We start from the raw sequence: 23170 nt of genomic DNA, 5'->3' as shown, positions 1-23170 counted from the left end.
CTGTTAAAGGACTTTTTTTTGTCTTTGATGAAATAGCATTTGTTATGAATTAATGCTCCACAAATACAGAATGAGTTTATGGTAGACACAAGTGAGTTCATCCAGGAATGTACACGTTTGAATGGGACTTTTCACTAAGAATAATCAGTGATTATATCAGTTACTTATCAGATTTCTGTCTGACCTTCCTGCCAGCGCCACACAGTGATGGTGTGTTCAGGTTCCACTCCGACGGACAGCAGCAGCTTCCCTGTGGCACTGAAGTTAACGTAACCGACGCCTTTAGAATGAGGACAGCGAAGGATGGACAGAGTCTGTTTACTCATCGCATCCCACACATGAATGGAAGGAGTGGTCCCTACAGAGAGTTCACGAGACAAGAGGAGAGAAGAAATCAATCACCTTTATTTTGACCAAGGGGGGAGGAATAAAGTCACCAAAAGGTCGAGTGCCAACAAAACACAGCAGTCGGAGGGATTAGTGCAGCATACAGACACCCTGAAAAGCAGAACAATAAGAAGCTTAAGAGCTCCACTACATACTAGAGGTTGAACCATCAAACCAGTTTATTTAGATAAGGGAAGTAAACAGACACAAACTGCAGGATGGTTTAAAAATGGACTTAACATTGAATCTTTTTTAAAGAAAAGATCATGTCTGAATTAGTGGTTATGGCATGCTCTTTTTGTTTCTGATTTATACAGATAAAGCACATTATCTTCAATATGACTGGAAAAATCCACATGATTTTTCCTGGATTTGAGAGAATCGTAATCCTCTTTAGGCACATGGAAAAGTCCTGACGCAATACTTTGTCTCCATCACTACATTTCTGGGTTTCAGGGTGTTTGTCTCAGTGGAATGGGTACGGCGGTGCAATCTGTTTTTGTTTTTTTTACCTGGAAGTTCACTGACGTCACCTGAGGTGTTGTGAGAGCGATGGTGACAAATGAGGCCAGCCAAAACACACATATAAAAAACACAACAAAACAGATAAAAACTTTGAGTGAGTTGTTAAAGACAGGCTAACTTCAGCCATGACAGTAAAGAGAGATACTTATGGCTGATTCTTGCTGACTGAAGGAAGTCACAAATGTGGGTGACTACAGACTTTATGGGCTGTCTGATCATGGTTATGTTGGAGACACAGACTGAATTTAAAAAGAGATGTAGCCACCCAGAAATCAGCCAATGGATTGGGAAGTACATTGCACTGAAGTCTCATCTTGGTGGGGTTTTTAGCAGCTCCCCTAGACTAATGAACAGTTTCATCCACCAAGCTATAAGGAAGCTGAACCCCCACCCCCCCCAAAGCTCAGGGTGCTAAACCTCAACACCCATCCTTGAGCAGTCCTCTCTCTGGTACTCTCTCTGTCATCCTATATATCTTTTTTTTTTAAGAATTCTTAAATTGATCATACATCTCTTCCTCCAGGTTTGGGTCATAAGTCTTATTTTGTTTTCAGTAGAAAAAAACAAGCAGGTTAAACATGAAGCGGAGGAGAGAAAAGCAGGAGTCGTTTAGACTAGTACACACAAGTTAGTAGAAAACATACTGCCATGCAAACACACACACACACACACACACTCAGTGTACCGATCTGTCCAGTAGCGATGATATTCTTGTACTTGGGATGCTGGTTGACCGTTAGAGAGAGGATGTCATCAGTGTGTTCCAGGTAGAAACTTTGAGTTCCTGCAAAGAAAGAGAACACAAACACGTGACCCTTATCGGAGAAATGTAAATGTAGATTTCAGAGACTCCAGTGGAAAAAGTTTTACGTCTTGTTTCTTTGATGATCTGGTCTGTGTAGTGCTTTTTCAACAGATATTCTCATACTGTTTTCTTAATTCTCATTGTCTTTTCTGTTGAAAATGTAAAAAAAAAAAAAACAACCTTAAACAGTTCTTAAGGCCCGCCTTTTTGCTCTCTGATCGACTAAAGGTTGAGCAAGCTTGGTAACTGGACAGACCCTGACCAACTTTTCCCTTTTTTTTAAAGCCCACCTTGAATAGATAAGCAGCCATGGGGCTTATTACTGCTCAATTCTCTGGACAGTCATCACCAATGCAGACAGCAGTACAGCATTTTTTTTCATGTTAACAGAAAAGACCAATCTACTGCTGGTTTTAAACTAGCTAACATTGACATAGTGTATAAGTGTTGTTTATATTGATGGATGTCACCACATGACCCCAGAATAAGTATGGAGTTGTGTTCCCTCTATATGAGACTTTAAGTATTTGCTATTTTACAGCCTGTGCTTGGTTGGTTGCTGTGGTTACCATTGCTGAGACTGTGGACGATGGCGGTGGCAGCAGTGTGGAACACAATGTCGCTGCCGTCGTTGAGGTAGTGCAGGTTATTTCGACAATCATAGCCCCGAAATCCAAACACATGTTCCAAAACCAGGTCCTACAGGGTGAAGAGACAGAGAGACAGATAAGCAGAAGGACAGACAGGTAGACACAGACAGACAGGTCGAGAGACGGACATACCTCCACCAGTTTCTTCTTCTTGGAGACGTTGTTCTTCTGGAGTTTCTCCGGCTGTGGCGTGGCTCGACTCACTGGAGGTCTGGAGGATAAATCAGTCTATTAATCATTCAATTAATTAAAAACAGTGCTTTATATACACACAGACAGGTGGAGGAAGGTCAGACACAGACTGTGATTCAGATGGACAGATAGGACAGACAAAAGACAGCAGAAGACAAATTAGAAGCCTATGTGATTTAAAGAGTGGACACGGAAACACTATCAGAGCTGAACAAATTACAAGCAAAGTAAAAACCTGAACATTTTTTATCAAACAGAATATTTTTACCCTGAGATGCAAACATAAATCTACTTTTGGTCCACTCTGAAGAGAGGAATCCGTTATTGCGAAGTTTATTTGCAGAATGGACATTAACTCCAGTTTGGAAATGAAAGCCAATGTCAATGTGTTTTTACTAACTGATTCTTACTCATGTTCAGCAGGGGGCGATTCCACAGATTGGAAAAAAGACCATGTACTTTTCATGTGCTTTATTACCTCAGTAAACGTATTCATCGCAAGTTTACATTCTCAATCTTTATATTGAGAATTTTGTATCCTCTTCAAAAGAGAATGATTTTTAATCCATATGTTACTCAGTCAAATAGACCTTTAAGCTGGGTAGCTGGGGCAGTGGTTCCAACCTTTTTCTTGGAGTCCCCCCTACTTCGATCTAAGAAAAGCTGAGCCCCCCGCCCCCTTCTGAGGACCCACAAAAAGTGATCCATTGATGTCAAAAGAATTAATATAAACTGAGCCCCCCCCCTCCCTTGAGATTAACAAAATGCTACAATGTTGACAAACTGTCCTGTTCCAAGGAGTTGGTGCTTTGGTTTTTGGTTTTCAATTAAAAATCAACCAATCCACAAACCCACAAACCAATGTGTGACTGAACTCTATGTATATATCTATATGTATACAGTATATGATATTAATGGAGCGCTCTATGGTTATGTGATGGTGAGGTTCATAAGAGCTTCTCAAAATGGGAAACAACTGAGAATGAGCACTTTAATAAAACGCTAATGTTACATCTCTGACAAATCAGGCTTCATGGGTGACTTGGTGAATGACCTTCAAGCTTTGAACAGTGTGACGTAATGCCAACAGGTGTGTGATACAAGCACACACGTATGCACAATGAAGAGGCTTTGCATAGACAGGTGTTACCTGGATCCCCTGGAAAGCAGAGGGACAGAACCAAGGTAAAGAGCTTTAGAGACCCCACAAGCCCACACACACACACACGAGCACACACACACACAAGCGCACACACACACACACACACACACACACACCCATGCACTCATTTACTCATGCAAAGATAACAACTTACACACAACACTTGCAGATACAAAGACCTCATGCCTCAGGAGAACTGTCATATTAATAAATGTGAATGGCTACATGCTAAAAAAAAAAGCTAGCATACTACTGGGATGTCAGGCTGACATGCTAGTGTAGCTGACAGTGTTGACCAAATAAGAGTCAGTTTCATGCCTGCAGATCCCATGATGCATTGAGGCATGTGCACAGGGAGGTGTTACCACAGAGTCAGTGAGTTAGCCGTGGGCTAGCTGGAGCCATTTGATCTTGGACTAAATATAAAAACATGATGATTCACAGGAAAGCTTATCAGTTTTAATGGAAATCTTTTTTATATTAATCTTTTCAGTACATCAATTGAGGTTTAATTACAATAATATACTTCAACTGTATCCTCGTGTTTTCTTGTAACAGCAAAACACCTGTGGCTAACTCGCTTTTAAACCTGTGGTCATGTTTCTGCTGCACGTGTTTTGTATTTCATTGGAACATGTTTTCTGAGCAGTTTTTTGATGGTGTTACATTTGTCTATTAGCAGAAACCATTACTTCAGATTTGAGAATGTTCATTCACTGTTTTTTAACCAGAATGGAAGTCAAGATGACGTGTTCAGTCAGCAATCTGAAGCATCCTTTAAGATCCTCTTAGTTTGAATAAAGATACAGTATAAGGGTGAGGCCTATTTGTCAGATCACATTTAGGCTGTAGGCACAAATTGTGTTTAATCGATCAATCTCTATTTGTAAAGCACCAATTTATTAATTTTTTTTTATCTCAGGACGCTTTACAAATGAGCAGGTAAAAGACCTGCAACATTTAGCAAGGTTACAGTTTGTTACAAGACAAGAAGAAAAACTTTGTCTAAGAGGCCTCGAGCAGAACCAGCCTCATGCTGATCAAACTGTGTAACCACATTCTCAAGCACCCATTTCCCCTGATATGAGGTGGAGAAGTTTGAGCTTTAATCCTGTTGACAGAATGTGTTGGCAATTTGTCACCTCCAGGCAGATATTGCATTTCTTTTTCAGTGTGATTTGCCAAGATATATTTGGCCAATATAACCATACGTAAGTGATCATATCAGCAAGAAAAAGTATGTGCTACTGTTCATTTTTTACCCGTTAGTGTGAAATCTATATTTGTTTACACTCTCATGGTTTTCTCCATCAGAGCTTTGACGAATTATCTGTTAGCAGTTCCTGTTTGCAGTTTACCTATTGTATTACAGAGAACTACTTTAAACTTAGAAAGAAATGTGCTGATTCTTGAGCAGGTTCTGAAGCATCTCTTTTCTCAAATTTTAAATAGAGATTTTAATGTTCTTAGAAGGTTGAAGTCACAATAAGAAAAAAAAAAAAAAAAAAGCAAGCCGGTGTTTTCACCTGTGACTGGGTTTCTGGGTAAAGGTGGTCTAGTTTTGACTCATGTGCACTTCCCTCAGATTCTTTTCTTTCAGCCGTAGTCTTTGTTCACCTAAATGTTTTATTGTTATTAGAGGCAAGAATCCTCCACTCCTCCTGTAATGTTCATTCTGTCTGAATAGTGCTTCAACATTGTTTTTGGTGGGATGAAAACAAGATACAAGATGAAGAATGATATAATGGACGGAAAAGTATAAAATAATGGTAATGAACAAGATTTGTTGAGAGGAAGAAAAAGAAAGGTAGAATAACATGGGATAAGACATCATTAGAAGCAGTTTGTTTAAATGACAGACAATGATTAAATGAAAAAAAAACATTTAAATCAATGCAAGCTATTGAAATAGTTTGAAACGTCAGATGATGATACTAATACAAGGACATCACATACACAGATAAAACATCAAATCGTAGAAACGTTGTACACAAAAAAAAAATCAAGTCATTTTTTGATTGTCTGGACAAATAAAGGAGCAATAAACCTTAAATCATTCCTTATGGGTTAATGCTGAAACCCAAAACAGCAAAAATGTGAGTTTTGTAAAAGCTGTTGTGATTAAGAAATTATAAAGGAGTTTGAACATAAATATAGAAATGGGAAGATGCATATCTGGTTTATGATTTGTGTTTACATAGATGACAGTATGATGTTAAAGATGTTTAATAAATGTTGTTAAAAGTTCAAGTTTTGACTGGAGTTATTGAACCTGACCGTTAAAGAGGTGTACATGTTGTTTTCTATGTTTTAGCCCCAAAACATCCAAACATTTTGCACAAATTCAAGTCAAAGAGCAGCTCATAATTTGCTCTTATAAGGAACCACATGTATTTAATTATTGTCTTATGCTGTAATAAATATTCATTGAACAGCCTAAGCAGGTGATTTTATAAAATGTGATTTTATACAGCTCATATAGTTTATATTATGTGATTTTTTTTTTTACGTTAAATTATTTACAGATAAATATTAGCTCATACTTACTTGACAATGCCCTGCCTCCAAGGGAATGCAAGTTAAAACACAACACAAATATTAAAAGAGTTTCTACAGGAAAGCAAGAGAGCAGCAGCAGTACTGACGAAGAAGGGTACCACAAACGGACAGACACAAGAATCTTAAAATCAAAACCGAAAAAAAAAAAAAGGCATCTGGCGGCCCTTAAAAAAGACATGTGGCGCTTTATCAACACAATTATCTGTGGCCGAGGTGCTCTGTGCTTCAATGTCACTATAATGCTGCATTAAAAGAGTTTATTCAGTCCATTTTAGTATGCTGTGAATAAAATATCAGTTTTAAGATGTTTGACAAAACACCCTCAGCAGAATTAATTTGTGCATTTAAGGTTCTCTTAGTTGTTGCATGTTTTCAACACAGAACTCACTGACACTGAGGTAAAGAGGTTGTGTGATAATAGACACACAAGCAGACAATGTCACAATAAGATACACAATAATCATGCAGAAGGGTATGCAATCAGAGCAAAATCCTACAAGAGTGAAAACCCTCCCACTATTCTAGTTACACACACACACACACACACACACACACACACACACACACACACACACACACACACACACACACACACACACACACACACACACACACACACACACAGAGACAGTAATCATAACAAGTTTGAGCTCAGCTTGTGCAACAGTCTGTGCCAAAACTTAAAACTTACAAATGAAAAGTTTGAAGAACAAACAAGTACTGCATGCTTGTGTGTGTCTGTGTATGTGGGTGTGTGTGTGCACGTGGGTGTGCATAAGTCTGGACCATCTCAGTACCAAGCTTTATATAGGCTCAGACAAAAATGTGTGACCATAAGCTTCTTCCACAACAAAAAAGTAAGAGCATGCAGATCTGTCTGGTTCTCAGTTTATCACTACAACAGACGATTATTCAACATTTTCACCAGTGGCAGCATTGATGCTGAACACATTCATGCCACAGAGATTATACTTCAGACATGTACAATTCAGCACAACTATCATTTTGACTTGAAGTATTTTGGAATATTTCGAGGAGATAAAAGTACCTTTAGAAAAACTGTCAATGCAGGATTAATATGGAATATTAACATATCATAAGTGTTTTGTCATGTTTGTTTGTTTCTTCCACAGGGAAGGAGCGCCTCAATGCACCGCTGGCTGGTGCTGCTTTAGAGCCTTTGCATGTGTATGTGTATGTGTGTGTGTGTGTGTGTGTGTGTGTGTGTGTGTGTGTAGATGTGTGTGTGTGTGTGTGTAGGTGTGTGTGCGTGTGTGTGTGCACGCGTGCATACCTCTCCTCCACTGACAGCTCCTTCACCTGCTGGTGAGGTTTGGTTCCTCTCATCTCTCGGAGGCTCACCGTGTACATCTTGGTCGTGTACTCCACAGCCTTCTCCCGAGCCACGTCGCTGTCGTAGCCTTTGGACACACAAACATGCAAACAAATTAAGTTACAAAATAAAAATACAAAAAGTTACAAAATGACTTCTATAATTGCACAATCTGATCATTGTTCGATTTGGGTTTAAATTGGCATTAAAGCCCCTTAAGGTTTGTCCATTCAGTATAATTGGGCTGCTAGCTACCCTGAAACCCTGCTAACAACATGAAAGATCAACACCCATAAAAAGAGGCCTTGGCAAAGGTAATGCAGTAAGTAGGTTTTAAATGTTAAAAGTAGTTTGTGTAGCTCAGCAGCTGGTGAGGGCACAATAACATATCACATTTTAGGACCCTTTCTTGAAAGACTTCAACATCAAACAGTTTCTATTAAAGTCAGGTTCTAATTCATTGTTAGAACAAATTGACCTCCATCCTCCTCGATGTCGTCGTCTGACTCCTCGCTGTCCACAGGTGGTCTGTTGTCGTGAAACAAGGGCCCCTCCCCCTCTCCACAAACCCCGCCTCCTCTCTCCCTCGCCCAGATCATCAGTGCGGTGTCGGCCCCGCCCACCGTCAGCAGGGTGGTGTCGTCATGAGCCCAGCGAACATTGGTCACCTGCGCGCTGTGGCCCACGTAACGTTTAAAACGAGCATACTGACCCTGCAGGGACAAGGAAAAGAAAAAATATTCTGTACATTTTAGAGAGCAAGTTATACAGCAATGATTAAAATACTGAATGTGATGCAGAGGAAAAGTATTATATTTAAATCATGTGCTTATCATTAAGAAGGGAATCTCTTGTCAAGGGTGAGGCCACACAGTAACCATTGAGTGGTGCTCGTGTCGTACTCTAACAGGGTAGCTGAACAGTTTGAGGAATCCAAAGTCGTCTCCAGTGGCGAGCAGTGTTCTGTCTCTGGTGAGTGAAGCAGCGTTGATGTCAGTGATGTCGCTGTACGTCGGCCAGATTCCCTCACAGCTGGAACCCAGAACACACGTCCAGCTCGACCAACTGATCCGCTCCAGCTACACGTTTACAATAACATAATACATAATAAATGTTAATAAATTATTTCAAATTAATAACCCACGTGTCTCGTTTCAGACGCTTCGTTTCGCTTTGAAAGTTTCACCTTAAACTGCATGAAAACCTCTCCATACATATCGAAAGAAGGAAAGTGGGAAATCTTAACTAATGCAGCAAGTTTATATAATCTTAATTTATCTCTGAGTGGCTGTTTCCATTTTCATTTTTGCTGTAAGGAATGAAGTGAACATGCAGAAAATATGTTGTTCATGTTATATACTGCACCATCACTTTGCTGCTTTTCCTTAAACACTTAACACAGAAGAAAACTTGATACTTAAAGATTATTTTCATTTTTGAACCACAACCAATAACTTAACTCAGCCGCAGCTGATTAAAAAGTCAAAAAGTGTTCTTTCTTGGTTAAACGTAATAAACGGTGACCTGCCTAGTTGCAGGTTCAGTTTTCCCACAAACACTGCTGTGTTAAATGTCTCTCACCTCAGAGTTCCTGATGGTTTGTCTTTTTCCTCTTGGTGCTTCAAAGAATAGTTGCTCTTTTGCTCCTGTGTTCACTTGCAGCAGTTTTCCTGCAGCACAGACACAAACACACTTTAGAGAGGAGAGATCACATGATCATCCTTTTAAAAAGAAACTCACAAACTTAAAACAAGTAACAAGTTCTGCTGCTGAAATGTTATTCATTCTTATAGTTTATAGTAGTATTAGTATAGTAGTAGTATAGTTAAAGAATATCTGTCAGGTTCATAACCTACAACTTTCATATAACATACAATTATCATACTATGCCCTGGTTGGCTCTTCACTTCTGTTTGTAAATCTAACCATTGATTACATGACGTAAATATTTTTCAGATTTTAAATGTTAGAGTTTGATACTTAGGAAATGAGAAGTACAAGGAGTGACACATCTGGATGAAAGACTGGACTTCATAGCATGGAGGGGTTAGCTAGTGCTAGCATGGTTAGCAAGGTGAATCTTTAATTCATGGTATATAACGTAGAAGCGACTCATACAGGTTTAAAAAGAGGAAAAAGTTCACAGGCACCTAATCAGATAATTTTTTTAAGTCCAGTCATTTTCAGAACTCTGTGGTACAGACTTAACAGTCACAGTGTAGCTGTGGCCAAAAATGAAACCTGCTTTTTGTTTTGTATTCTTCATTGGACCATAGTTACTAAAGTAAATTATTGTTATAACACAATAAGAAGACCTGAAACAAGGGAGCAGGACATTAAACACATAACTAATGTAATGTTTGACGATACACGGTACTACTTCTTTTTGTAAAACCTGCAGCACAGCTGGCCGTTAAAAAGAATGCTGTTTTAAGACACTTCTGGTCTGGCTTCACTTTTTAAGATTGGGATACTATGTCTGCTACTTATGTACAGTCAACTTGTTAGTGATGTCACAGATCCTGCAAACACGTCCCCAGTGTTAAATTCAGATTCAAAGTGAGCTCTGAGAAGCTTTTGTTCGATGTAATAAAGAAGAGAGCATCATTCGTTACCTCTTGCGTCCCAGTCGATGTGGGTGATGTAACTTGAAGCGTCTTTACAGATGCCCACTCTCTTGCTGCTCAGCACATTGTAGAGGTCCACAAAACTGTCATGTGACGCCACCGCCAGGAATTTACCTGAGTCTAAGACGAAAATGTGAGGTGGCAGAGAGGATGAGTGGACTTGTCTTGAGCAGTGATATTTTTATTGATGGGTGTGTGAGTGTGTTTTGTTATTGATTTTACCTGGGGTGAAGCGAACATCAGAGATGGCGTCACGGCGATGGTGGAAGCTCAAGAGATCCTCCAGCGTGTCAGCATTCACCACAAGCACGCCGCCGTCACTCAGACCGACTGCCAACGCCTTCCCATCAGGAGAGAAGGCACAGCAGCGACCTCCTGGTAAAAGACACTCTTGGTTTAATCAACATGGTCATGAACTATTTCTTTAGTGAGTTTACTGGCGGCAGTAGCTCAGTCTGTAGGGACTTGGGTTGGGAACCGGAGGGTCGCCGGTTCAAGTCCCGGCACGGACCAAGTCCGGAAACTGGTCTGGTAGCTGGAGAGGTGCCAGTCCATTTCCTGAGCACTGCCGAGGTGCCCCTGAGCAAGGCACCGAACCCCAAAAACTGCTCTGGAGCGCTCGCTGTGGGCAGCCCCCTCACTCTGAGACCTCTCCATTAATGCATGTCACTAGAACCCTGTTTGTGCATGAGTGTGTATCTCGGCCTATGTGTGTGTTAGACAGAGTGTAAACCGAATTTCCCCTCGTGGGATTAATAAAGTGTAAATTATTATTATTATTCAGGAGTGTAAAAATACTTGAACTGTCATGGGTCTTCTTATCTTTTCCTTTATCTTATCTTCTTTTGTTGTTTAGTGTCTAAAGGTATGTTCAGAACAAATGTTTTCAGTGTAACCATAACAAACAAAGTCAATGTGATGACGCAGACAGGCATTTAAAGCGACCCGCACATTGGACTATTCACCAAACCTGACGATGACCGAAAAGGGACACAGATGATGTTTCATCAAATATAAGTTCATTTACATAAGAATTGTTTGTGCAGTTGTACAGTTGTATGCCTAAAACATTATGTCTATCTTGCATAAATGTAACAATTCATTTCAACAACGTTATCATCTTAAAACTCTAGACACTGTGCAGGGGAAAACATTTACTCAAATACTGCACAAGTACACATTTTAGTCACTTTGTGCCTGTCTTCCTGAACTTAACATTAACATAATTATGTATTAATACAAATTAAGAAGTTATGAGGGAATACAATCACCAAAGATCTTTACAAAAACTTCATTTCAAGTTAACAGACAGAACCATGTTTACTGGAGTCTGCTCCTTAATCTGACCTCTCTTCAGCTTGCGGACTGCCACCATGCGGTGATTGGCTGACGTCTCCCACAGTCGCAGAGTTTTGTCGTCACTGACAGTGGCACAGACAGGAAGCAGGGGGTGAGGGGCCAGACCCCAAACCTCACCCTCCATGTGACCCTGCACGCGTGCGCACGCACACGCACACGCACACGCACACACACACACACACACACACACACACACACAAATGTCAATTTTCACAACTTCAAATTGTTCAAATTGGTGACAGTAAGGCTGGTGGTGACAGTTGAACATTGCAAGCCAACACACCTGCACCAGCAGGGTCATGGGCCCAGTCTTGTCGATCTCCAGGACTTCCCCGTTTTTGGTTCCTACAAGGATATGCCCGTGACCCAGAGTGATGGCTCTGATGGAAGGGTTGTCCTCCAGAAGCAGGCCTGCACACATTCAGTCATCAAAGTGTTGAGGAAGAAAATCCATTCTGAGAAACTTTCTAAAACTGATGAGTTTAGTTTAACAAACTGACGTGTATTCCAATGTTTCTCCACCAGATGGCAGTGTTGACTAAAGAGTAGCTTCTACAGCTAGTAAAGACAGCTTTATTAGTGTACTAAAGTGGGGCTTATACCCCCTATCATTTTTGTTGTAAATGTCTTTTTAATGTGGTTTTATCTACAAATAATATATGAACATTTCAAAATGTTGAATGGTAAATGGCTAAATTTAATTAAGATTTAATTCAATATTAGTGTTTATATTGATGGATGGATGGACGAGTGGATACTTTTTTGATCAGAAGAAAATTAAATTTAGAAGTAAAGTTTGTGTATAAACAGATAAAAGACAGTAATACTTTGTACCTCCCTGTTCATCATTTAAAACAAAAATATTTTTGATCAAAACCTGTAAGTTTATATTGTTTGTTTTTCCCTTTAACTTGTTCTGACAGCTTGTATCATGTTGGGATTGTCTTGAGTATAAAATGTGCTTTTAAAATGAATTTGACATATTCTGATCTGCGACATCATTTAGTCTGCAAAGCAGATATGGATAACTGAAATGGAAAATAATCGGCCACTGTTATACAGGCATTTCTTGTCTATTGAAGCAGAATGAAAACAGAAACTGTAAAAAAAAAAAAAAAAAAGAGCTTTATATTTGCACTCACTTATTCATAAAATAATGATTCAAAGCACAAAAAAACATGTATTTTCAGTGGCCGTTTAAAGCTGGAGATAGACAGGAGATGCAGAAGGGTGAGGAGCTGCTGTGATAAGTAATTTGTCTTATCTCAACAGGCACATCGTCCTGGAGCTACTATGTTTCAAAGTGATGTTTAATGTTTCAGACGTGATGGTCCCCAACTGAGTTTTTCGATTGGTGGATGGTGTTTTGTGTACCTTTGGAGCCCGGGCACAGCGCTGCTCTCTTGATGGCGTACGTTTTCAGACATCGGTCGAACATGTCGTCCCAGAGCTCCACCACGCCATCCTTCCCACCAGTCACAAAGCCCTGAAGACAAATGGTTTTAACTGAGTTACTCATATTTCAATAAGAGACAAACGCAGATCTATGCTGTGCTGAAACAAAGCAGAAACATGTCAGATCTACCAGGCACATCTACCTCCCCCTCCTTCAGCTCTTTGGGCTGTCAGTCTCAGTCTTGTCTTCCTCGACAGACAAGTTTCTGTCTCTCCTTCGCCCACTCTGCCTGAGATCTTCAGATGTGCTTATGTTTAATCTCAAGTCTCTCACCCAGTTGATGGTGTTTGAAAAAGTGCATTTTCTTGTGTTATAACTCTGAGAGTCATAAAACATTCAACGACTCCCTGAACGCTGACAATGATATAACGACACATGAGGGGAAAAGGTAGAGGAGGAATATCTTATCCTTTAGTTAAATATTGTAACATTTATTCACATCTAATAGAGTTGTCTGTCAGACATTTTTCAGGATGTTGTCTGTGAATGAAACCAGTAAATAATGAATGAAGCAGTCATGTAATGTGTAGTAATGAAAGCTTTTACTCAGCTTCTCTTTTGACAGCACATCAGGATCAGCTTACTGTATGCTGAACAGCTAACTGCATTAACTCAGTTTTTACTATATAATTCCTGGACCCAGAGCCATACATTTCCTCCTCTCAACATAACGGACTTCATGATTCAAATATGTCATAAATAAATAATGTTTGAGTTAAATTAGCTCAGACTCAAAGTGCTTTGACACTCAGGTGAAAGCACAACTTTCCCACCTAAAGGACACCTACTCATTCACACCTATGCATACACTGATGGCTGAGCCTGCTATGTAAAGAGACCCTCAGAAGTAACTCACCCCATTCAGACACATTCATACGCAATGCAAAAACACAGAGAGCAACTTGAGGTTTCTTTGCTCAAGGATACATGTGGCTGCAGGAGCTAGGGATCAAACCCTCGACTTTTTTAGCTGGGGGACGAGCGATTCAAGTGAGCCACAGGTGCCCTTGTTAAAATCAGTTTTTCTTTGACACTCTTAATGTTCAAAAGAGCTGCGAGCCAAGATATAGCTAGATTCCATTAGCATCAGCTCACGCTATCGTTCAACCACATTCTGGCTTCCATTACATAAGTTAAAACGTTAGGTTGTTCAGCTTACAGTTGGCTAGGACTGGATAGATAGATGGATAGATGGATAGATGGATGGATGGATAGATGGATGGATGGATAGATAGATAGATGGATAGATGGATAGATGGATAGATGGATAGATGGATAGATGGATAGATGGATGGATAGATGGATAGATGGATAGATGGATAGATAGATAGATAGATAGATAGATAGATAGATAGATAGATAGATAGATAGATAGATAGATGGATAGATGGATAGATGGATAGATGGATAGATGGATAGATGGATAGATGGATAGATAGATAGATAGATAGATGGATAGATGGATAGATAGGATAAGATAACACACCTATCAAGCTAACGAAAACAAAAATCACGATGGGGTAGGTGTGACCTGCAGTGTAAAATAGCTTTGAGTAGTAAGAAGACTGGAAAAGCCCTATACAAGTTAAAGTCTGGTATCAGGCAGTTATAGCAGCCAGCTTACTCCTGCACTGTCTTGGTTCAAAAGCACGTCACCAGCACAGTATGTCAACCTTGTCACGGAGGTACTTTGGCTTCACTTTTGACTGAGAGGGAGAGGCACTGTCCATGACATGTACAAAAACTGTCTCACAAACAAAATGTGGTGCACATGCCTGTGAAATCAAATAGTAAACATTCATAAAAAAGACAATTAAAACACCGAATGGCTTCTTTGCACCCTCTCTTTATCTTATCTCATTAATAAATGAATAGAGCCAAGAGGCATTTAAAGAAATTAGACATTTGTGCTGTTGACCAAATAAGATGTTAAATAATTTATTTTTTCAATTGGTTTATTTATAACTTGAATCTAGTCTTTTAAGATTAAAGTGAAATGTGAGTTTAGATCATCTCCTCACATTCAGGCACAATGGAGACACTGATGCTGAGAGGTGGATGGAAGCATTCTGAAAATAAAACCCAAAACAAACAGAAATGTGATAACATAAGCCAAGAAAGGAATGAGATTTTGTGGATTTAAATTAGTTTCTGGTTAAATAGAGTCTCTCCTGCGAGCCCGTCTATTGGCTTGTCTGTCTTCAAATCCTGTTACATAAAGAGAGCTGTGGAGTGAATGTGAGAGAGGGAGATAAAACAATGAACAGAGAGAAAAATAGAGAAGTGGAGGGGAGGGGAGGGAGGCAGGGAAAACAGATGGATGCCAGCGAAAAAACATGTAAATAAAGTACACGTCTGCTCACTCCTACATTGAGATTTTTGGGCATTTAGCTGACAATCGTGTTGAGCATGACTAACCCTGAGTGCAAGTGGGTTCATACACACACACAGACACACAAACCCACACACACACAGACACACACACACACTCTAAGCTGACAGAATGTAAACAGATCATTAGTAGGAGGAGGATCGTCTGGAGAACTGTTCACAGTTTTTTTTATAAAAACCTGGACCTGGGGGCATTTTCATCGCTCATCTTTCTTCATGTATAAAGCAGGTTATGAGGAGCTTCCTCCGTTTCACTCACTCTCTCTCTCTTTTTCACACACACTCGTGTCCTCCTCACCTTGTCAAGGGAGAACATAGCGAACACCGGTCCATCATGAGCTTTGATTGTTTTCAGCAGCAGCGGCTCCTTCCAGATGTAAACGTCTCCTGTCGTGGCGCCAGTGAAGACCAGCGCCTCGCTGCGCCCGTAACACACTGACATCATTGTCTCCGGCCGGCTGATGCTCCTGAACGCTCCACGCTTGAAAGTCAGACCCCCACCTGGAGGCAGATATTCTGATTTTAGAACCGTTTAAGTAGGTAGCTGCTAAACAGGCTCTGATGTCGGCGTCATAATACTGATGGGGCAAAATCCTCACAATCCAAACGTATTTTTTGTCGCTGGCAGGTTGTCAAAACTTGACCAACTCGATAACTTGATCAAAATCTTAATAACAAGTGATCATGTCTGAGATGAGGATAACTTTTAACAATGAATAAACATTTGAAATCGTTTTTATTTTATTTTATTATTAGATCTATTTTTGGCCTTTTATGCCTTTATTGGAAAGATACAGAGTCGGAGATCGGGGGGGGGGGGGGTGGTGACAGGACTATGGCCTCCATCCATGGGGACGTGCGCACTAACCACTGCCTGAAATAGTATTAATTAAATCTCCCTGGGTCCCATTGCTGTCTATCTGTTCACATTGCTTCCACATTGAAAGTGTGCTAAAAACGTTATTAACAGTTTTCAACATATCCACTCAGGTGCAAACACATTTTAAGAAAAGTTTTGAAACCAACAGAAATATTTTCATTTTCTTAATTTTGTTTCCCCAGAAGAAGCGATGTTTCTATGATTCATAAACTGAATGTTCATGCATGATGAACATAAAATGATGAACCCAGATAAACACTGCACTGAATCCTAAAGCACGTTTAATGTATTTTTTCATGTTTTGTTCAAATCGGACTGAGTTTTGACACCAAATTAAATGGGACATTTTATGCAAATTGCAGAAATCAGAAGCTATGATGTATCAGCCAAAGGCCCTGTAAATGCTGACTATGTTGATTAACTGCCAAACCAGCAGCCAGACTAAACCTCACTCTGTTTCTTTGGCTCACATCTCTCTCTTCTTGTGACCCCCTAAACACCCAACAACAAACTCCCCCTAACAGAGGAAGAACCTGAGAACGTCTAGCATAAAGGTCACAGACTCTCACACAGGAGAGTCTACCTTTGATTCATGAAAGGATTTAATTGTCTCTTTTGGGACACTGGATGTTGAAGCAAAAGTTCAGCAATGGAGGATAGAATACGAACCCTTACATACTCAGAGTGGGGATAAGACACAAAAACACAAGGTTACAACAAGAGCAGACACCACTGAGTCAATAAATTACTTCAGGAAAGAAAATGGCAAATTTGGACTCCTGAAAAAGTCTTCCAAAAGTTGTCAATATAAAACGAACTTCTTGGTCAAAATTACAGATTCCCTGATTATAAAAACACATTACACGTGTGTGTGTGTGTGTGTGTGTGTGTGTGTGTGTGTGTGGGGGGATAAAAACACTATCACTTTTACCTGCATGTTGCCAGAAAAGAATGTGTTTGATTCCCACTGTGACAAGTTTGTCCATCAGCATGGGATTACACTTCACCACGAATATCTTCTCCTTGTGACCCCTGCAAAATAAAACAATGACATGCTTTTCAAAGATTACAAATGCCACTCAGGCTAGACTCTAAGTACTCTTGAGTGTAATTCAGTTTTTAATTTTACATCGCCCTCTTCTAACCCCCCAAGGTAAAAGAGCAGCAGCTGTTTGTGAGAAACGGAGCAGTACAGTGTAAATAACAGTTTAACACAGAGTAGGTAGCTTTATTAATATACTTAGAGGTACTCCAGGTATCAACTTAATAAACTCACTTAAGCTGACCACACAATAGATCCTTCACACCACAGACAAAAGGAGAGTATCAACTGATTTATAATATTATAATCCTCTGCACACACCAGACGACTTGGCCAGACTGGGAGACCACACACCTTAACAATTGCAATAAAAAGTTTTGATCAAACGTGACTTGATGAAAATCATGAAAAACGACTGACAGCGTCAGCTGGTTGGCCTGCTGTGTTTTGTTTTGCAGCAAGAAATAGCAAATGAGAAGACCAATACAAATGAAATACTGGCAAGATGGATTGTGTACAATGTGCAGCACGAGCTGAGAGTGAGATGTTTGAGCATGCAAAATCTGGTTGGTGATGCTTCCAAGTTCGGAGGCAGTCCGACCTCGAATTTTAAATGTTAAAGATGTCTGATTTACGATTCCAGATTGGGAATTCTCCAATTAGATCAGGAGCATTAAAATCATTGTGGTGATATCACAGGATTCTTTGGACAAAACTTCGGATACGACAACCCTCTAATCGGGCTCCCCCCAGATTTCTTTTGGAGGGAAATTGGGCATTAAAATGAGCCAGTGTGTGGCCAGTCTTAGACAATGACACTAATAGTAAATTTATTAGAGTAAAAGTAATATTAGTAAAACTATAAACACATTTTAGTTTGTAAATTATGTCTGATTGTATTTCTTTTACTGTGTACCTGAATGTGTACCATTCACAGTACCTGGCAGTAGCGAGTTTCTCTCCTCTCTTCCAGTCCCAGACAACAATGGTATGTCCGTCATCGACTCCCACAGACACCAGACTTTTTCCATCAGCTGCATCAGGAAAACAGAAACAGAAAAAAAAAAAACAGTTTCTCCTTTATGAACAAACCAGAGAGGACATTTCCAGCTGGATGACTGAGACTTCATCGGTGCAAACACGAGTAGGTCAATGGATAGAAACAGTTTGGAATTCTGTCCCATCTTAAGCTTCAAGAACTCTCCAGAAAATAAGAGATTAGCGCAGCAGTGTTATTCCAACCAAATTCATTCAATTTACCTGAGAAGTCCAGAGCACACACTCCTTTCTGATGGAAGCCTTTGAGTAAAGAGAGACACTTCAGAGTCTGGATGTCCCACACATGGATGGCCGGGTCCCTCCCCACCTGGGCACACACATTAACATATGGACGTAGAGATTTATCAGGCTCCTTTAAATCCTGACATGATGGACCTAAAACTCTCAAAATCTACTGTTTTTTAGATATTGGAAAAGTGTAATTTGTTTTGAAGTTCTTTTTAATAGCTCTTCTCAAAAGGCGTTGGGCATGGTGTGTGTGTGTGTGTGTGTGTGTGTGTTTGTGTGTGTGTGTGTGCACCTGTCCCGTAGCAGCATAGTCCTTCAGCGGGTGGATGCTGAGACTCAGGATGTCGTCGTCGTGGCCAAGGTAGAAGCGCTGACTGTGCAGCTGCCGGTTGTAGACCACGCCCACTGCCGCAACGTGGTACAACACCTCTCCCCCCTGAGTGTAGAACAAGTTGTTCCTGCAGTCATAACCACGGTATCTGCAAAAAAAACACACAGACACAAAATGCACACAAAGAAACACAAATGTTACCAACCAACTGGATCCTTTCTGGTCTATTGAAAACTTATTGCTCCACATATAGTCTTGTTTGCAGATCACACTGGGAGGTTTATCACCATTTAAGGCACTCATTTATGTCAAAGGTCTTTGCATTTTTTGAGAAACACTCATTTAAAGGCAAAGGTTGAAAGCCATATTACCCTGATCGCTACACAGAGACATTATTATTTCTATATTTTATGATAATTCCAATCCATTTGGCCAATAAAATCAAGGCAAGGACAATTTGCCACCCTGCAGTCAACTCAGCTTTAAATCCTATAACAGAATGAACATTAGAGATTGGTTTAGTTTTATTACCAAGATCAGAAATTACAAGGAAGATCTCAATTTAACTTAATTTCAACAATGGCTGAGATAATGTGAAGCAGACAGTGTCTAATTTTATTTACTGGCACGTTTTGTAAGAACTTTGCTGCACATGACTAAGTGACCAGAGATGAAACCTGAGCAAAAGGCCAGCGGTGTGGTAAACATAAACTATGTTTCATTGTTAGCTTAATCAATCTGTCATATCTTTTTGTTTTTTCAGACTTATAATCTCTTATGAAGATGTTACTCAGGTCTCTATTCAGACGCCAGAGTCTCTATAGACAAAATGCTGCTCTGACATGAGAAAATTAAGAAGATTAACATCTGAAATCTTTTTCCTCATCTACAAAGCTCTAAATGGTCACACCATCATATCTTCAGGAGCTTATGCTGCCCTAATAAGCCTTTAGAAATTACACTCCTAGACCACATGCCTACTTGTGGTGCCTACAGTTTGTAAGAGGCATTTTGGTCTGCATCAAATCAAAATTAAACTTGGGACGATTTCAAATGAGATTTGGGTTTTACAGAAAGGTTGAAATGTCTGACCCGCTGAAATTACCTTTGGGAATTTTGAATTACAGTCCTTGGCCAATATCTAGACGTCAGACCAACATACAACTGCCTTCATGTTAACATAAAGCACTGCATACACACACACACACACACACACACACACACACACACACACACACACACACACACACACACACACACACAAACACACACACATACCCGTGCACAAACTGCAGTCGAAGTCCTTGATTTGGTCCTCTCTGTCTCTTCAGAGATCCGACCTGCTGTTTCTTTTCTCTGCTCTGCTGTCGCAACTGAGGCAAATCTTCTTTGTACACCTGCATAAACACACTGAAATGTGTTCATTTCACAAACACACAAAGCACGAGTCCCACTTATCACCAGACAACTTCTGTACGAGTAATGTTGAAAACCAAAATAAATATATACAGAGTTCCACACAAGTTATGGAGGTAAAAATGTCTCTTGAAAAAAAAAAAAATGTCTTTTTTAATTGGAAGAATTCTTTGTTTTAGTTTTAATAATTCATTAATTATTTCCTCATAATCAACATCAGAAAAGTGAAATCTACTGTGGACACATTCTTCTGCCTAGTTAGAGAACTCAACTGAGCCCCGTCTGCTGTGGTTTCACCCTCGGCAGAATATAAGCCTGCTCATTTTTCATGCAAATTATTCATGTTGAGGTCGAGATGGTTCAGTCGTCTGAGTTTCACAGGGGGAGACTTTGCTCCCTGGAGGTTTGGGACTGGCACCGCTCCACTTTCACAAACTGCATATTACAGAACTGTCATGGTGGATCAGCACGAAGAGTTACAAACCCTTTCACTGTGACAGGAATGTATGTTCCATGTTTGTCTGCTCATCTTTTCTTTTTTTCTGCAAATCATGAGCAAATATCAAAATGTGGTGTGAAAATTATTCTGGGTGGCTCCGAGGCAAACATTCATGTCTTACTCAACACTTCTGTTTGAAACGTTATATTCACATTTGCCTTCATATACATGAAATCACAATGTCGACACAAGAGCAGAGAAAACGTAACACAGCTATTTAATTACGTGCACGGAGATCGTACCGGTCATGGGCAGACAGTCAATGTACTGACTCCAGTCACAGGATATAAACTTCACCACCCTCTCCCACTGACTTGAGGTAAATTCTCTCTATAATATGCCACTGCGTTTTCACGTCAGCCCACTCGGACTTGCTTTGGAAAAATTTCAAGGAGTCTGGCAGGAGCAACTCCGAGTGTTTGCATTCACACATACAGCTCCTCCCAGAAATATCAGGAGTTTTTCAGAAGTTTTCTGCAAGTGTGAAAGCCCTATCTGATTGTAGATTTATAGTTCATCCTAACAAAAGAACCAAAGGAAAAAATAGTCCTGTAAAAATAAAGGACCCTATAACATCGACCATTTTAACTTTGAACAGCAGTTCAAAGACATTTGACATTAAAACATGTCTGTAAGAGCTACAAGGCACCAGAGACCAGTGGCCTGTTGCTCCAGCTATGTGTAAGATTTATCTTCAGTTTGAGTGAAAAGTTCAAAGTAAACCCTACGTTGAATCTAGTCAGGTTTCTACTGAAAATGGTGTGTAGTTGCAACACAAATGCGTCAGGTTAATCTTAGCTTGTAGAGTGTAACACCTAAACTAACAACAACATTGTCGCAGATATGACGTTGTGTTTGGTGTAGTGCTGCCTCTCGTCCAAACAGGCTAACAGCTAAGAATACCTTCTGTTATCTGCAATCTACCCAGAAACAGCTACGGAAATGTATGTAAAGTATTACAAAGCATCTAAAATAGATGACAATAACAGCTCCAACCTAATCTACAGCTAGTGTAGCATAACCATGCTGACAAAATCTTCCACAACGGTATGCTGTTGTGAGACAGATGTAATTATTTCTGCTCATGGAAACAACAACCTTTACAAGGGATTTAATCTATCTTGAAGAACGCACTGATGACATCAAACAGTCCATAAAACACGCTGCTGCTCCTCCAAGTTCAATCCCTTTAAAACGATGCACAGTGACAAGTGCATTCTATGGAGAACTTTACACTTACGAGGAACTTTCAAAGTGTTGCTGCACAGTATCTGTCAAATTGAATCTTGTGGCATGGCTCACAAAGCAACCCCACACAGTGAAGGAGGGAAGAAGATAGGAATGAAGGGAAATGCAAGGACAGAATGAGAGTAGGAGGAAAGGGAAGAAGGAAAAAGTAGGAAGGAATGATGGTAAGAAAGTAGGAGAAGGAATTGGGCTCTTTGAGGGAAGTAAGACGGAAATACCAAGCATTTGGAAATACCATTATTATATCTATGTTTCCAATTAAACTTTAGAGCTTCTGATAAAATAAACACACATGCCCGTTCTGATTTAGTCTGTCAAACACCCTCTGACTCCTATCTCCACACTGCACATTGTTGCAAAAACTGGTGGCAAACGGTAGTCATGGAGAAGTCTGCCAGGCAGCGGCTGGCAATGAAGATAAGGCGTTTTTAAGGGCTGCCATGGCAACCACACAGAACCCTGCTGCGGCTGTGGCTGATGGGAATAAGAACGAGGAGCTGTGACAGTGTTGCCTCTATTAAAAGTCATCAGGAAAAACATTGTTACAGACACAGATCTCCTTCATTTAAATACTTCATAGCTGTGAAGTGCCTTGCACAGGGGATAAGGATCACCATGGAAACGTCAAAGACCGTCTCAAAAGACATCAGAACTGTACCTGTCTCTCGTAGTTGATTTGAGTTTCCTGCTCAATGTCGGAGTCAAGCTCCGGGACATCTGACACGTCACTGTCCGACTCCTCACTGTTGGAGTCTCCATGGCTGTCTACAAAGTGGAAAAATGTACATGATGTGTTTAGTTATCTAAAAGCACTAGAGGACAAACATTTGTAACCAATCAAATTACTAGACATTAAACCCAGTACTACAGATTAGTTTAAACTAATGAGCTTACTCTAGTTCCTTACTCATGTTTCGTGCAGCAAAATGTTTTTTTAGAATGAACATTTGCTATGTGTGTGACTTTCAGAGATGCTACGAATAAAACCACTGAAGATTCTCCTCAGGGGAACTCACTATTA

General features: G+C 40.1%; 1 protein-coding gene across 5 annotated transcripts in view; it reads right to left on the bottom strand.

The window, feature by feature from the left end:
- LOC306836368 (echinoderm microtubule-associated protein-like 6) overlaps nucleotides 1-23170 on the bottom strand; it is a 68066-nt gene that overhangs the window by 6286 nt on the left and 38610 nt on the right. For 2 of the 5 annotated variants that reach the window (XM_079363389.1, XM_079363388.1), the window contains 22 exons: nucleotides 22808-22914; nucleotides 20265-20383; nucleotides 18948-19134; nucleotides 18629-18734; nucleotides 18309-18402; nucleotides 17258-17358; nucleotides 15745-15947; nucleotides 12974-13085; nucleotides 11883-12010; nucleotides 11588-11729; nucleotides 10463-10615; nucleotides 10229-10360; nucleotides 9195-9283; nucleotides 8516-8692; nucleotides 8092-8326; nucleotides 7575-7701; nucleotides 6269-6283; nucleotides 2500-2578; nucleotides 2287-2416; nucleotides 1598-1696; nucleotides 900-920; nucleotides 185-358 (listed from right to left, as the gene is read on the bottom strand). In XM_079363389.1, coding sequence (XP_079219515.1) covers nucleotides 185-358; nucleotides 900-920; nucleotides 1598-1696; nucleotides 2287-2416; nucleotides 2500-2578; nucleotides 6269-6283; nucleotides 7575-7701; nucleotides 8092-8326; nucleotides 8516-8692; nucleotides 9195-9283; nucleotides 10229-10360; nucleotides 10463-10615; nucleotides 11588-11729; nucleotides 11883-12010; nucleotides 12974-13085; nucleotides 15745-15947; nucleotides 17258-17358; nucleotides 18309-18402; nucleotides 18629-18734; nucleotides 18948-19134; nucleotides 20265-20383; nucleotides 22808-22914 — 2730 coding nt within the window. The remainder of the gene's footprint in view (nucleotides 1-184; nucleotides 359-899; nucleotides 921-1597; nucleotides 1697-2286; nucleotides 2417-2499; nucleotides 2579-6268; nucleotides 6284-7574; nucleotides 7702-8091; nucleotides 8327-8515; nucleotides 8693-9194; nucleotides 9284-10228; nucleotides 10361-10462; nucleotides 10616-11587; nucleotides 11730-11882; nucleotides 12011-12973; nucleotides 13086-15744; nucleotides 15948-17257; nucleotides 17359-18308; nucleotides 18403-18628; nucleotides 18735-18947; nucleotides 19135-20264; nucleotides 20384-22807; nucleotides 22915-23170) is intronic. The other 3 variants (XM_079363391.1, XM_079363390.1, XM_079363392.1) reach the window with 3 other exon arrangements.

This window comes from Symphodus melops (assembly GCF_947650265.1).
Source record: "Symphodus melops genome assembly, chromosome: 15".
Classification (NCBI taxonomy): Eukaryota; Metazoa; Chordata; class Actinopteri; order Labriformes; family Labridae; genus Symphodus; species Symphodus melops.
This window is presented reverse-complemented; position numbering and strand designations above follow the sequence as displayed.